Genomic DNA, 14225 nt, shown 5'->3' with positions numbered 1-14225 from the left:
TGAGTCCGACACTCAGTGTTCTGTCAAGGATGTACCGTTCTCCTTGATTTCGCGGGGGTTGTCCGTATATCATTTCTTAACTGAAGCTTGAAATCAATGAACGACCCCCAATCAGTGGGCGGTCAAATATCCTTTTATATAAGAATCCTGATCAAATCAAAGGGACCAAAATTCATCGGAGCGAATGATCAACACCAGGGGACTTATATGGATTCTCCATGCCATAGACAGACACTAAGAGCTTTGGGGTACAAAATCTCAAGTGCCCTTTTAGCGGCCGTGGCGGCCTTTGAAAATCCTTCTTGAATAAGGTAGTTCCGTCTGACCAGTTGCAGGATATGAGGCCTGCGCTGCTCACGAGAGAAAACTTATCAGGGTATTCAACTAATTCGAATCCACAGATACACGATCTTGACACTGCTACAGCAGTAAAACACAGATGATGCCTGTTCTCGCAGGCCTAGATAATACGTTCCGCTCCACTAGGCTTATAGAACAATTTACGTTCCGCTCCACTAGGCTTATAGAACACGGTCGAAGTATTTAGTCAAGGGCCCTGTAGCAGTTATCTGTGGGTGACTGGACGTCGACTTTTAAAATGTCCGCCTGACGCTTACAGCCTAGATGCCTGCTAACGACAGGTAAAACGGTTTAAAATGCCTCACAAATCTACCACTGGTAATTACTAAGGAGTTTGACAATGAGCCTTAAGTTAGGCTACACCATCTCTATAATTAAGCAAATGTAAAAGTTTAAATCGAAAACATATTAAAATTCGCGATCCTTCTAGAAAGCTTCGTCCTAGGCATATGTTTACATTTAGTTGACTTCCTGTTTTATTTTTATCCTGTGACGAAACTTTTCCTATAAATAACTTCCGGTCTCTTAGACTTTCTATTTATAGACAACAGTTTGCGTTTGTACGACATTCAATGGACTCAAAATAGAATAGTCTCAAAATTATTCGAAACGCCCATTCAATATTTAAAAAATCATGTACGATGTTATTTAAATAAATATGTTTATAAAAATCTGACTGTTCGATTTTTGTTGGGCTTTACTGAAGATTGGATGCAACCTAAGTTTTTATTATTAATTTCTTTTTTAAAGAAAGCTAAAAGCAATTTAAATTTAATTGTTTACATTTATCACAGAAATTGAGAAAAAGGCTAAACAAGATACTTTGGTTTAAATATAATGATTTTAAAAAAATGTATCGGCAAATTTTTGAGTACAAATAACTGAGTTCTGTATGGTCAAAGGACATCAGTGAACGTGAATTTTTGAAACCCAACTCACGGGGTTGGTCTGACTAATGTCAGCCTGACACGGGTTGGTCTGATGTCAGCCTGGCACGGTTGGTCTGATGTCAAACTGACACTGACGGGTTGGTCTGACTGATGTCAGCCTGACAAGGGTTGGTCTGACTAATGTCAGCCTGACACGGGTTGGTCTGATGTCAGCCTGGCACGGGTTGGTCTGATGTCAGCCTGACACTGACGGGTTGGTCTGACTGTTGGGTTTGCTATCAAACCGCCCCGCCATATTCGTTACAGCCCTGCCCACATTCCCACCTATTGTGATATGTTCATCAAACGTCCGGATGCGTCACATTATTCAATGGCACCAATGTCTATATTTCAAACAAATAATAGCAAGACACAAATGTAACGTTTTATTAGGCATTCATTTACCTAGCGCCCTGTGATCTATTGCAACTAAATTATGGTAAAGGGCATGTTACAGCAAATTTAACTTATTTGGATGCTTAATTAATTTCTAAATAATTAATTACGCTTTCTAATTTAGGGTATTTTTTCCCCAATATAATAGCCTACGTTTTTAGTAATACATTTATATATAATAAAAAAATTTAAAGTATCGAAATTTTTAAATTTAAAAAACATAAAACTGTTTTAATAACACGCTTTCAGATAACAATGCACTGAAAGGTAGAAAATAAATGATTTTGTTTAAATAGCTATAAAAAAGCGAATACCTTTACGAAAATTTAGAATGCGACCCACACGTTTCTTTATAATTATTTTAAAAGTAGTCCATTATTATATTATTTAGAAAATCATTTACTTCCTACTTTTTAGTGCATAAAATCTTGTTATTTTTTGTTAATTTTTTCAGACAGGACTACATTAATTTTGCAGTTCTCTATACGATTAATAAAGAACTGCAAAATTAATGTAGTCCTGTCTGAAAAAATAAAAAATAAACCGGGAGTGAACTCCCCTAAACTTTCTCGAACATTCTTGTATAAAACAACTGGGGATGGGAACTCGGGATATAGTTATAATTTTTAATCCATTTTAAATACTTAAACTTTTTAAAATAGAATAAAATCTCATAGAAAAAAGAATTGCGCACCAAGCGAACGCCGAGTAATTTACAGTGTTTCTTCCAGACTTTTATCTCCGGGGGGGCTTTTGAAATTTTGAGGGGGGGGGGGGGCGGTCAACATTTTTCGGGGGGGGGGGGGGCGGACACTAGTAAAAGTGTATGTTTACTATATAAAATCCATCTCGTTCGGGGGGCGGTAGAATTTCTTCGGGCGGAGGGGGCACCGCCCACCCCACCCCCCACCCCCGAAGAGATGCCTGGAAGAAACTCTGCGAATAAAGATGTGTATAATAGTGCGGAATATTATTAGTACTTTATAAATTCACATGAGTTTTGTTTTTGAGAAATCGGAAATAGTGACAATTACGACTTACGGTCAACGGAAATTACTCAAAATTTGTCAGAAGGCAGAAAATTCGATCTTTTACTTACATGTGAAATTGTATTTATCTATCTGAAATAGTACTCAAGTTACAGGCTTTTGAAAGATGCAAAGTAGAAAAAGTTCCACTTCCGGTTATTGGAAATCGCTCAAAATTTGTTACTGATCTATGATTTTGATATAATACTTATATATGAAATTTTATCAACCTAGCTGTAACGGTACTCAAGTTATCGTGTTTGCACACACACACACACACACACACACACACACACACACACACACACACACACACACACACACACACACACACATACACACTCACACAGAGACATACGGACAAGATTGCAAAACTATGTTTTTCCGACTCAGGGAGGTGTAAAGCGTCGAGATTTGAAAAAATCTAGATTTTTTTTTGCACGATTACAATACTTTCTCTAGATTCTATACTTCGTATAAGAAAGTAAACAAAACTTGAGATCTAGATAAAGCACGCAAAAACCGCATATTGAACTGTATGACGTCATTGACCAAGAGGATAATAATAAAGTCGGAATTTTTATTCATTTCACAGCCGGTTGATAAGTAAGTCTTTGTTCAAACAATGGTCAGGTTTATACTATGTGGGTAACATTATTTAATCCAGATATCAGGTGTGTTTTCTTATTAGCAGAGGAGTTGCAGTTCGATTTATTGGGACCTTAGATCAATAACCAAAATATATAGACTTATATCTAGATCTAGATTAGTATGTTTTAAATATAGAATCTAGTCTCTAGATCAAGATGTAGATCTAGATTTCTTTCTAGATCTAGTTAGACCAAAATATATAGACTTATATCTAGATCTAGATTAGTATGTTTTAAATATAGAATCTAGACTCTAGATCAAGATGTAGATCTAGATTTCTTTCTAGATCTAGTTAGACCAAAATATATAGACTTATATCTAGATCTAGATTAGTATGTTTTAAATATAGAATCTAGACTCTAGATCAAGATGTAGATCTAGATTTCTTTCTAGATCTAGTTAGACCATTAGGTTCGTGAATTGCTACGTTTATTTCTTTATGATCGTTATGTCTAGATATACAGGCTCCAGAAATACGTATATCTAATAAACTGTTATCCATTCTCTGTTTAGTTAATCACTGGAGGGCTAAATTTAATGAGTTAGTGGCAACCCGTCAAGTTTAGTAATAGAAATAGCCGTCCATAGTATAATTGGTTAATTAGTCAATGTCTCAGTTGGCAGAGAGATGGCAGGTATTTTTTGTTAAAATAGGCCAGAACCGAGACTAGACGTGTTTTTGTACATTTCATCTTCTAATTTATATTCATTATATCAATGAATGAGTCAATACATAAATGAACGAATCAATGAATGAATCAATAAATCAATAAGTCAATCAATGAATCAATGAATCGATCAAGGAGTCACTCAACCAGTGATCCAGTGAATTAGTAATTTTAACGAATGAACAAATCAATCAACCAATTAAAAAAAATACTCCAACAAAACAAACAAAACAAGCTATATATTTGTATATATATATATATATATATATATATATATATATATATATATATATATATATATATATATATATATATATATATATATATATATATATATATATACATAAAATATTAACTCAGTTATACAACCATCATCAGCAGGAAAATGTGGTCGCTATTTGAAACAAGTATGAGGCAGATGGAACAAACCATGCAGGAGAGCTCTAGACACTTGGCGACATCCATGGAGGAGATGAATCGATCTTTGGCGTTAGGCTCGCAGGCTTTAGAGACCTCAATGACAGCCATGGGTGAAAGTCTACAAGCAAGCTCACAGGGGATGGAGGCAGCGCTCTCTACAGCTGAGGTAGTGAGCAATCTGATCACGTTTGTCAATAACGGATCGACCACAAACATCAGCGGACCCACGACCGTCACGGTCATCAACGGCGATGATACTGGCATCTCTGCTGACGTGCTTCCACCCAATGATCGTGTGGATTCCTGCGGTAACATCACCATCATCACCGGTGATGGTGCCAGCATCTCTGCTGACGTGCTTCCACCCTATAATCGTGTGGATTCTGAAAGTAACATCATCAACGACGATGGTGCCAGCATCTCTGCTGACGTGCTTCCACCCAATGATCGTGTGGATTCCTGCGGTAACGGTAACATCATCAACGGCGATGGTGCCAGCATCTCTGCTGACTTGCTTCCACCCAATGTTCGTGTGGATTCCTGCGGTAACATCACCACCGACGATGGTGCCAGCATCTCTGCTGACGTGCTTCCACCCAATGATCGTGTGGATTCCTGCGGTAACATCAACATTTTCACCGGCAAGGGTACCGACATCCCTGCTGACGTTCTTCCACCATATGTTCGTGTGGATTCCTGCGGTAACATTAATTTTAACATCCCCGGGATCTCCACACTTTTTCTAGCGGGGAGCTGCCCTAAATTCGACATCATCAACCACTACGCCGACGGGCTTCTACCTAATGATCGTGTGAGACACTGTGGTAAGATCAATATCATCAACAGCGACGGGAAATCTACCGTTATACAAAGTTGGACAAACAGGTATGTGATCAAGTTGTTTTTTTTAATCTTTGTCTATTCGTTTGATCTCTGTCGAAAAGATAAATACAAAGGTAGCTGATGAAACGTTTGTTATTAACATACAATAGACTATAGACAAAAGTTATGGTATACCTTATTTAAAAAAACAACTATAATATCTCCTAAATACTAATTCTTTTTCAAAATATAATATACGAGCCGATCCGCTATTTAGTGGTTTTATTTTCTACTTTTCAGTAATTCATAATTTGTGAATTCGACAGTACCAATGCTGCCACTGAAAATATTAATTTGCTTTAAAACACTATCCCCCCCCCCTTTCCCTCAACCCCTACCCTTTAACCCCCCCCCCCCCCCCTGAAAGCGGCCTCCTCTTAGTTTCCTCCTCTAAGTTTAAAATCGTTTCAAACTAAATTATCTGCCCCTAATAGCCGTCACTAAACTCGGCTATACAAATGTAAACATTTAGAGTGAACACCGCTCACCAGACCATGTGGGATGGGGGGGGGGGGTGGTAGTGATAGAGAGGAAGAGAGGGGACTGCAAGGCGCAGTTTGCAGCTTGTTTTCTAGCGTCTCCCAGAAGAGAATTATATATTTAGATTAATTTATGTTATATAAGATAAAAAGAAATAAATAGTGTTTACATTAGAAAGGCGAGGCTTGATTAGGCCCACGTCATCACTTAAATCCAGATTCCTTCTCCCTATCGACACAATGTACTACCCCCCCCCCCACCCACACACACACACCTCTCTACAACGCTCTGTCATATTTCTAACTGAAGTACCAGTTGGTTCTCCATGTAAAAACTTTAATGCGTTACATTTATCGACCCCCACCTTGCCACTACAACCTCAAATTCCCTCCCTCTAGCTGTGTAATGCTATTTATGCACGACCCACTAATTTCAGCCGTCAGTGTTAATCTTAATTAAACACTTTAATTTCGACTGTAAAAACGTCTTTTTAAAAAAATTGCTAAGTAATTTGTTGTTTTAAATGGTGATTATGTTAAAATGAAACGAGAATAATACAAATAAAGTCATGCCTGATTATAATGAAAATGTATTTTCACCACCTGCTCGTGCGTGGACAAACACTTCTGATTTGTACTGTTTGTCTTGTTAGCAGAAGTTACCACGATGATTGATGAATTAATAGCGTGGCCGAGTGTTAATTAAATCACAAGAACACTAACTAGAAAATCTCGAGTAAAGTATCCGTAAGCAAGGCAGTAATACGCCCCAGAGCCTACTCAGTTATAAGAGGTACCTGGCTTGAATTGGGTAAAGTATAGGCGACTAATAAAATGATGATAAAATTCTAACCCTATGCTGGTGTCATCCTTCCTGTGAACTAGGCGGTCTGAGAGGGAATTTAAGGTTTAAACCCAACATTTGTCGTCATGTTGTTCATGTTTTATTGTGGTCTCATCAGAAAGGGATGGAAGGGGGGGGGGTGTTGGTGACAACTGTTTATTTTATATTTAACTAGTGTTAATACACGATGCTTTCCCCTTTTAAGAAGTTATATAATACTCAGTGTTTCCGGATTTGATTAATATCTGAACTATTTATACATTGTAAATCAGAATATATTGACATGTAAAGTAGGGACTTTCACTAATTTACCTTTGTACAAAAGGACAGTAGAAAAAACTTTAGTTGGGTCAGCACGAGTTACTTTCCAGACATACATGCCATGTGTCATTTAATGACATATGACATGTCATGTATATATACTTTACCCAGTCGTTTGTAGTTGATTATGAGAGATCTAGCAAATCACGTATAATTATAAAACAATTAAAAAAGAATTTAACTATATTTTAAGTGTCTCGTTTTTTTCTCCACCCCTCCCCCCCCCCCCTTCCATGCAGGTCAGTCCAACAGGACACACAAACTGGAACACGCAAACGACAACACGAAGATGATGAACAAAGTTCAAAGAGGTCGAAGAATGGTTGCCATGACAACCCGGATTCTCCCGAGGAGTGAAAGATACGCACAATAGTGTGTTCAATAGCACACACAAAAAGTTCCTCTTTGTTGGCACACAACTCTCGTGTTATACGGGACACTATTTGATATCTTAATTACATTCAGGTCCTGTTAGTTATAATGAGTTTGCAAAAAATATGTGTTTTATGAAGCTAAAGTCAAGCACAATATACACTCAATAAACAACACTAACTCCCCCACCTACCACCCCATCACACACACAAGATCCGCTAACCATCCGGGACCCACACATAATCTTATACATCACAAAATATGTCCACTTTCAAATACCAAAACAAAATAAACACCTCTGAAACTTACTTTGAAATGATGTTATTTCAATTTGTAAAGACGGAAGTAAATATTTTATTCAAGTCTTGTGGGGATAAAACGTGTAGTTTAAGTTAACTCGAATAATGTATTGAAGTATTACAATTTCAATAACACTACACCAGAGGCGTAGCGAGAGGGAGGGGGGGGGGTGCGGACCGCACCGGGTGACACCATTTAGGGGGGGGGGGGGGGTGACACCAAGGCCAAACATAGATATAGAGAAAAACTTGAGGGGGGCGCAAATCGAAAGTTTGAAAGGGGGGGGGTGCAAATCGAAAACTTGAAGGGGGGTGCAAATCGCTACGCCTCTGAAGGGTGACACCATTAAGTGCCGCACCGGGTGACACCCGACCTCGCTACGCCACTGCACTACACTGGCAGACTATCAATTACTCCTGAAATTAGACGGATGTTAAAATAATACAGTGAATTTTTTTTTTAAATCTATGTTTTTGTGAAGAAGCCCCAGAAAAAAACCATTAAATTTGTAAGAGCAGTTTAAATAACTATTAAAGCATTGACACCAATGCCTTAGAAAAATCATTCGAATACGCTGGCATGAAACCATCAGAAATAAGGTACTATGGCAACGGACAAATCAACTGCCAGTGGAAGTAGAGATCCCCCAGAGACAATTAAAATGGAACTGGATTGGCCACACACTCAGGAAGCCTGAATCCAGCATAACAAGACAGGCCCTTACCTGGAATCCACAGAGCAAAATGAAAAGAGGCCGACAAAGAAAGACCTGGAGACGTGACCTGGAAGAAGATTGGAAACACCTGTGGACAGTTGGAGAGACTAGCCCAGGACAGAGAGGCCTGATACCAAGTAGATTGGGTACACCTGTGGACAGTTGGAGAGACTAGCCCAGGACAGAGAGGCCTGATACCATATAGATTGGGTACACCTGTGGACAGTTGGAGAGACTAGCCCAGGACAGAGAGGTCTGATACCAAGTAGATTACACCTGTGGACAGTTGGAGAGACTAGCCCAGGACAGGATACACCTGGGGACAGTTGGAGAGACTAGCCCAGGACATCTGGGGACAGTTGGAGAGACTAGCCCAGGACAGAGAGGCCTGATACCAAGTAGATTGGGTACACCTGTGGACAGTTGGAGAGACTAGCCCAGGACAGAGAGGCCTGATACCAAGTAGATTGGGTACACCTGTGGACAGTTGGAGAGACTAGCCCAGGACATCTGGGGACAGTTGGAGAGACTAGCCCAGGACATCTGGGGACAGTTGGAGAGACTAGCCCAGGACACCTGGGGACAGTTGGAGAGACTAGCCCAGGACACCTGGAGACAGTTGGAGAGACTAGCCCAGGACATCTGGGGACAGTTGGAGAGACTAGCCCAGGACATCTGGGGACAGTTGGAGAGACTAGCCCAGGACAGAGAGGCCTGATACCAAGAAGATTGGGTACACCTGGGCAGAGGCGTAGCGAGGGGGGGGGGAGGGGGGACATATGTCCCCGGGCGCCTACCTTAGGGGGGAGGGCGCCAAATTGATAGTTTGAGGGAGGGGTGCAAATCGAAAGTTTGTCCCCGGGCGCCGGGAAGGGTCGTTACGCCTCTGCTCTTTGGGAGAGGTGGAGAGACTAGCCCGGGACAGAGATGCCTGGAAAGCTCTTGTCAGCGGCCTATGTCCCAGAAGGGGATTAGTATGAGGTAAAAAATAGATGAACTGTTTATGATAAACAGCTTTGATGAACGCATTTAATTTATATATTTTAAAAGATAAATATTCTACAGATTTATATTATATATATATATATACATTTATATTTTTTAATCATTTGTTATTTATATTTAATATATCTATAAATAGAACTGAGTTTTAAAATATTTGGGTGACCAACTTGAGTAAAATAGCTATTTCCACTTACAACAAGAAATGTGTGCTGTTCTATTCATCTTTAGGCTAAGTATATCACTGTAAATAATCGAGTGTTATATTTTGTATCTATAGAAAATACTTTAATTAAACTGACATACTTTTTCAATCCACGATGTGATTTTATGTAATGTTAATTGCAGTGTGTTATTATATTGAAAGAAAACAATTTTATAAATTTACTTTTAGTGAATAAATAGGATAGTTATTATAAACATTTTTCTACATTCATTATTATTTAGAGCACTTTCAATACCTTTATTAGTATATAAAATAATAAATAAATTAGCTATCTGCTGGTTTTAGATGTTTTAAAAGAATAAATAGAATTGTCAATCGGGAAAATCTGCACCAAACACCACTGTTAATAAACGTGCTGTATTCATAGACTAGGCAGTTGTTTTGTTTAGGTACCATAGATATTTTTACGTCCACTTTTTTTTTTTATTTCGGTATTTTCTGCAGCTGAATTTTATGAAGTAAGTTTTTCAAAGAACATTGTTTTATTAAGGTTAGAGTAATTAATATTTAAGAAGTTAATTATGTTGAATTCGTCCTTGTATTAACTAGTGTTATTTCAGTAAAATTTACTGTCGAGCATTCCACTTTTATCATGGCGTTTGGTTCGTCAGCTTCCTGATTTGTTTATGTATACATCCGTCTAAAGCAAGAACCATACTGTTCATTTATACATCCGACTAAAGCAAGAACCATACTGTTAATTTATACATCCGACTAAAGCAAGTACCATACTGTTCATTTATACATCCGACTAAAGCAAGTACCATACTGTTCATTTATACATCCGACTAAAGCAAGAACCATACTGTTCATTTATACATCCGACTAAAGCAAGTACCATACTGTTCATTTATACATCCGACTAAAGCAAGTACCATACTGTTCATTTATACATCCGACTAAAGCAAGTACCATACTGTTCATTTATACATGACTAAAATACATCCGACTAAAACAAGAACCATATCGTTTATTTACACATCCGACAAAAGCAAAAATATATTAAATATTTACTTCCATTATTATCTCAATATGCACCAAGTAATTATAAAAAAGCTAGTAGAATAGGTCAATTTTAGTTATATTATACCTATAACTGTTGGTCCACACTATATTGACTGTATTCAGTTGTTATTGGCCCAGCCCGTTGTGTCTCAACGTTTTTTTCTGCCTTTACTTAAAAAATTATTTAAAATCATAGCTTAAAAAGTACATACGTTAAGAGCCTGCTTTTCTATTTGCACGTGAGGGAAACTGGAAAAGTGTTTCTACTTTATTTCTAGATCCATATCTGTATTCGACATTATATATATATATCAAAGTACGTCTGTTATAAATGACGCTATGACATATTTCCTCCCCCCTCCCTTTTTCTATCACACTACACTGGCAACTCTAATGTGACGTCAGTGTTATGACTATTAAAAGAGTATGTTTTAATAAATCAGCTATTTTTTTTAATTTCAAAAATATATTTAAAAAATATATATACGTAAGTGTTTATTGGCAGTAATTGTCATTAAATTATACAAATTAATATCAGCATCTGTTATTGCCTTAACTACACGGAACCAATTAACAATATTCTCTTCGTTATTTTATCGAATTTCTTTTAGTTGCCTATATTAGTAATATAAAAAGTTCAACGAAATTGTGCAAAAGCAAAAAAAAAAAACACATAAAATATTGTTTTTTAAGTCTCATAATTTTTTTAAAGCATGCGCCAGATTTTATACATACCCCTTTTTAAAATTTCTGGATCGAAACTGTATTGATCTATTTCTGATACTATATCTGATACTATATCTGATACTATATCTGATACTATATCTGATACTATATCTGATAATATACCTGATACTATATCTGATAATATATCTGATATTATATCTGATACTATATCTGGTACTTTATCTGATACTATATCTAATACTATATCTGATACTCTCTCTTATAATATATCTGATATTATATCTGATAAAATATCTGATACTTTATCTAATACTATATCTGATACTATATCTGATATTATGTCTGATACTATATCTGATACTATATCTGATACTTTATCTGATACTATATCTGATAATATATCTGAAAATATATCTTCTATTATTTCTGATAATATTTCTGATTACATTTTTAATATAATAACGTCCCGCGAACACTTTAAATGGCAACTTTAAAATCTTGTATGTAAATGAATAGCGACTTGGGACGTTATTAAATCATATTTTAATTTACTGTGCGTAAAATAGCAAGACGCGGTGAAAATTTGAAAATCGTTTATCGTATTGTTATTTATTGAATAGGTAGTGTGGTTTTTTTATTCGAAAAGTTAATTCATGCTTTTTTTAAATTCAATAGTTCGGACCTCCTCCCCCCCCCACACACACACACAAGCATACATACATACAAACACACATAAACACACATACACACACATATTTATTTATGTATTTATTTATACAAAGGTAAGGTAAATACTAACTTCAATATGAAAACATAAGTTATTTTCTATTTAAAACATTAGAATTAGATTGATTGCAAAAGTAACTGTTTTTCTACGTTCCTTTATTTCCACAGCTTGTTAAATCTTTTAAAGAAACACTTCTGTTATTTAGACAATTAATCTCTGCAAAAAGTTTAAAACAGCACAATCTGTTGTAAAACCTAAAATATAAAGGTAAATATGAGTCTATATTTAGATTTGTTTCTGCCGTAATTTAGTTTATTTAGATTAGACATCCGATTTTTCTCTATTTTCCTATACTATCTATATCTATCATATCTATTTAAGCACCGGGGTATCTATATAAAACTATATCACGCATAGTCATTAAACTGCTCTATATCGCTGGTTATGTGAATTAATCCAAAATTATTTGCTTTAAAGATAATTCAGGCTTCAATTAAGGCTGCTGAAATTCCAAAGATATTTAAAACAATTGTGAACAAATTCTTGGTGTTTCGTCTCAATATGCGTGTATGTGTGTACATGTATTCGTTCACATGCATGTGTAAGTGTGTACACGCGTACATGTGTAGATGAGGTGCATACGAACATGTTTCCGTACACTTTGAAATGTACATGCATAGTCGAACATTTGATGCATTTAAAATGTACAAAACTAATTGCAGCTACTCTATAGCTGTTGTCATCTTTGGAACGGGAATATGGATAATATTTTTGAAAGGACTATTCAAGATGTAGAAATGTTGATGCATCAAATGAACGTAGATCTCCAAGGAGAATACGAAAATGACGGATACGATGATATGGAAGAGGATGATGGTGATGAGGCCAATAACCCAGCTCCTGGAGATGCAGAGGTCAACACAGACACGCTTGACCAGAACCTTGAAACATTACTTGCAGGTACGTTTAGGTGTGCGCGTGTGCGCATTAGCGTAAGTGTATGTTTTTGTGTACGTGTTTGTGTACGTGTTTGTGTACGTGTTTGTGTACGTGTTTGTGTACGTGTTTGTGTACGTGTTTGTGTACGTGTTTGTGTACGTGTTTGTGTTTGTGTTTGTGTTTGTGTACGTGTACGTGTACGTGTACGTGTACGTGTACGTGTACGTGTACGTGTACGTGTACGTGTACGTGTACGTGTACGTGTGAATATGCGGTTGAGTATAAGCGTACTTGTAATCTAAACATAACAATATAAATTTCAAATGGTTTTTAAAAATATTTACAGCTACACGTGCCCTAATAACATCTATGGACCAACGTTTGACCGCCTTAGAGAACTCGATGAATTCTACAACAACGGCACAGCCATCTCTCAACAGAACTGACGGTAACTTGCAGGCAACTGAAACTGCCGTCAACACTCAAACTCTGCCAAGAACTACTAGAGTGTACTCACAATACAACACCCAACGCATCCAGTATGTCCACGTTGCCCGCCACAGCTTTCCGTTTGATTTGTTAACAGCCGTTAGTATTGGATCGGGAATAACTTATTTGTTTCTGATGTGTGTTTTATTTATATTTTTTTTGGATGCATCTAATTTCTAAACCATGATTCAACTAGCTAGTACCAAAACAAAACAAGCTGCCCAACTTGTCTAGCACGCTAGCCAGATATTTACCTCGTTATCTCGTTTGGTCTCCCGTCACCATTGGCGAGGTCACCTGGACATGGGTGTTCTCTTACCACGTGACTAGAAGATGACATGACATACAGGTCCGCTAATTGGACGATTGTGTGTCATCACATACAGGTCAACTAATCGGGCGAGTGTATGTTATAACATACAGGTCAATATTGGACGACAGTATGTCATCACATACAGGTCAATATTGGACGATAGTATGTCATCACATACAGGTCAATATTGGACGATAGTATGTCATCACATACAGGTCAATATTGGACGATAGTATGTCATCACATACAGGTCAATATTGGACGATAGTATGGCATCACATACAGGTCAATATTGGACGATAGTATGTCATCACATACAGGTCAATATTGGACGATAGTATGTCATCACATACAGGTCAATATTGGACGATAGTATATCATCACATACAGGTAACTGATTGGACGGTTGTATGTTATATGTCTTGTGTAAGCCAACGAGAACGTATGGGCATGTCTTGACTACGCAAAAATA

The 14225-nt window shown here is 37.2% G+C and overlaps 2 protein-coding genes across 4 annotated transcripts; both read left to right on the top strand.

Annotated features, from left to right (window-relative positions):
* Positions 1-564: 564 nt before the first annotated feature.
* On the top strand, positions 565-7414 carry LOC131949000 (uncharacterized). Of its 2 annotated transcripts, none has more exons than XM_059310750.1 (3): positions 565-641; positions 4411-5337; positions 7218-7414. In XM_059310750.1, the coding sequence occupies exons 1-3, from the start codon at positions 625-627 to the stop codon at positions 7333-7335; spliced, it is 1062 nt and encodes a 353-aa protein (XP_059166733.1). In that variant the 5' UTR covers positions 565-624; the 3' UTR covers positions 7336-7414. The 2 variants fall into 2 exon arrangements, with proteins under 2 accessions (XP_059166733.1, XP_059166734.1); XM_059310751.1 differs by lacking the exon at positions 565-641 and adding an exon at positions 3262-3319.
* Positions 7415-9958: 2544 nt separating this feature from the next.
* On the top strand, positions 9959-14225 carry LOC131949014 (uncharacterized). Of its 2 annotated transcripts, none has more exons than XM_059310767.1 (4): positions 9959-10051; positions 12180-12279; positions 12735-12972; positions 13298-14225. In XM_059310767.1, the coding sequence occupies exons 3-4, from the start codon at positions 12771-12773 to the stop codon at positions 13618-13620; spliced, it is 525 nt and encodes a 174-aa protein (XP_059166750.1). In that variant the 5' UTR covers positions 9959-10051; positions 12180-12279; positions 12735-12770; the 3' UTR covers positions 13621-14225. The 2 variants fall into 2 exon arrangements, with proteins under 2 accessions (XP_059166750.1, XP_059166751.1); XM_059310768.1 differs by having other exon boundaries at positions 9959-10083.

This window comes from Physella acuta, unplaced genomic scaffold (assembly GCF_028476545.2).
Source record: "Physella acuta isolate Inbredline_101_S28 unplaced genomic scaffold, ASM2847654v3 ptg000669l, whole genome shotgun sequence".
Lineage (NCBI taxonomy): Eukaryota > Metazoa > Mollusca > Gastropoda > Physidae > Physella > Physella acuta.
The sequence above is the reverse complement of the archived record's forward strand: the minus strand, read 5'-3'. Positions and strand labels throughout refer to the sequence as shown.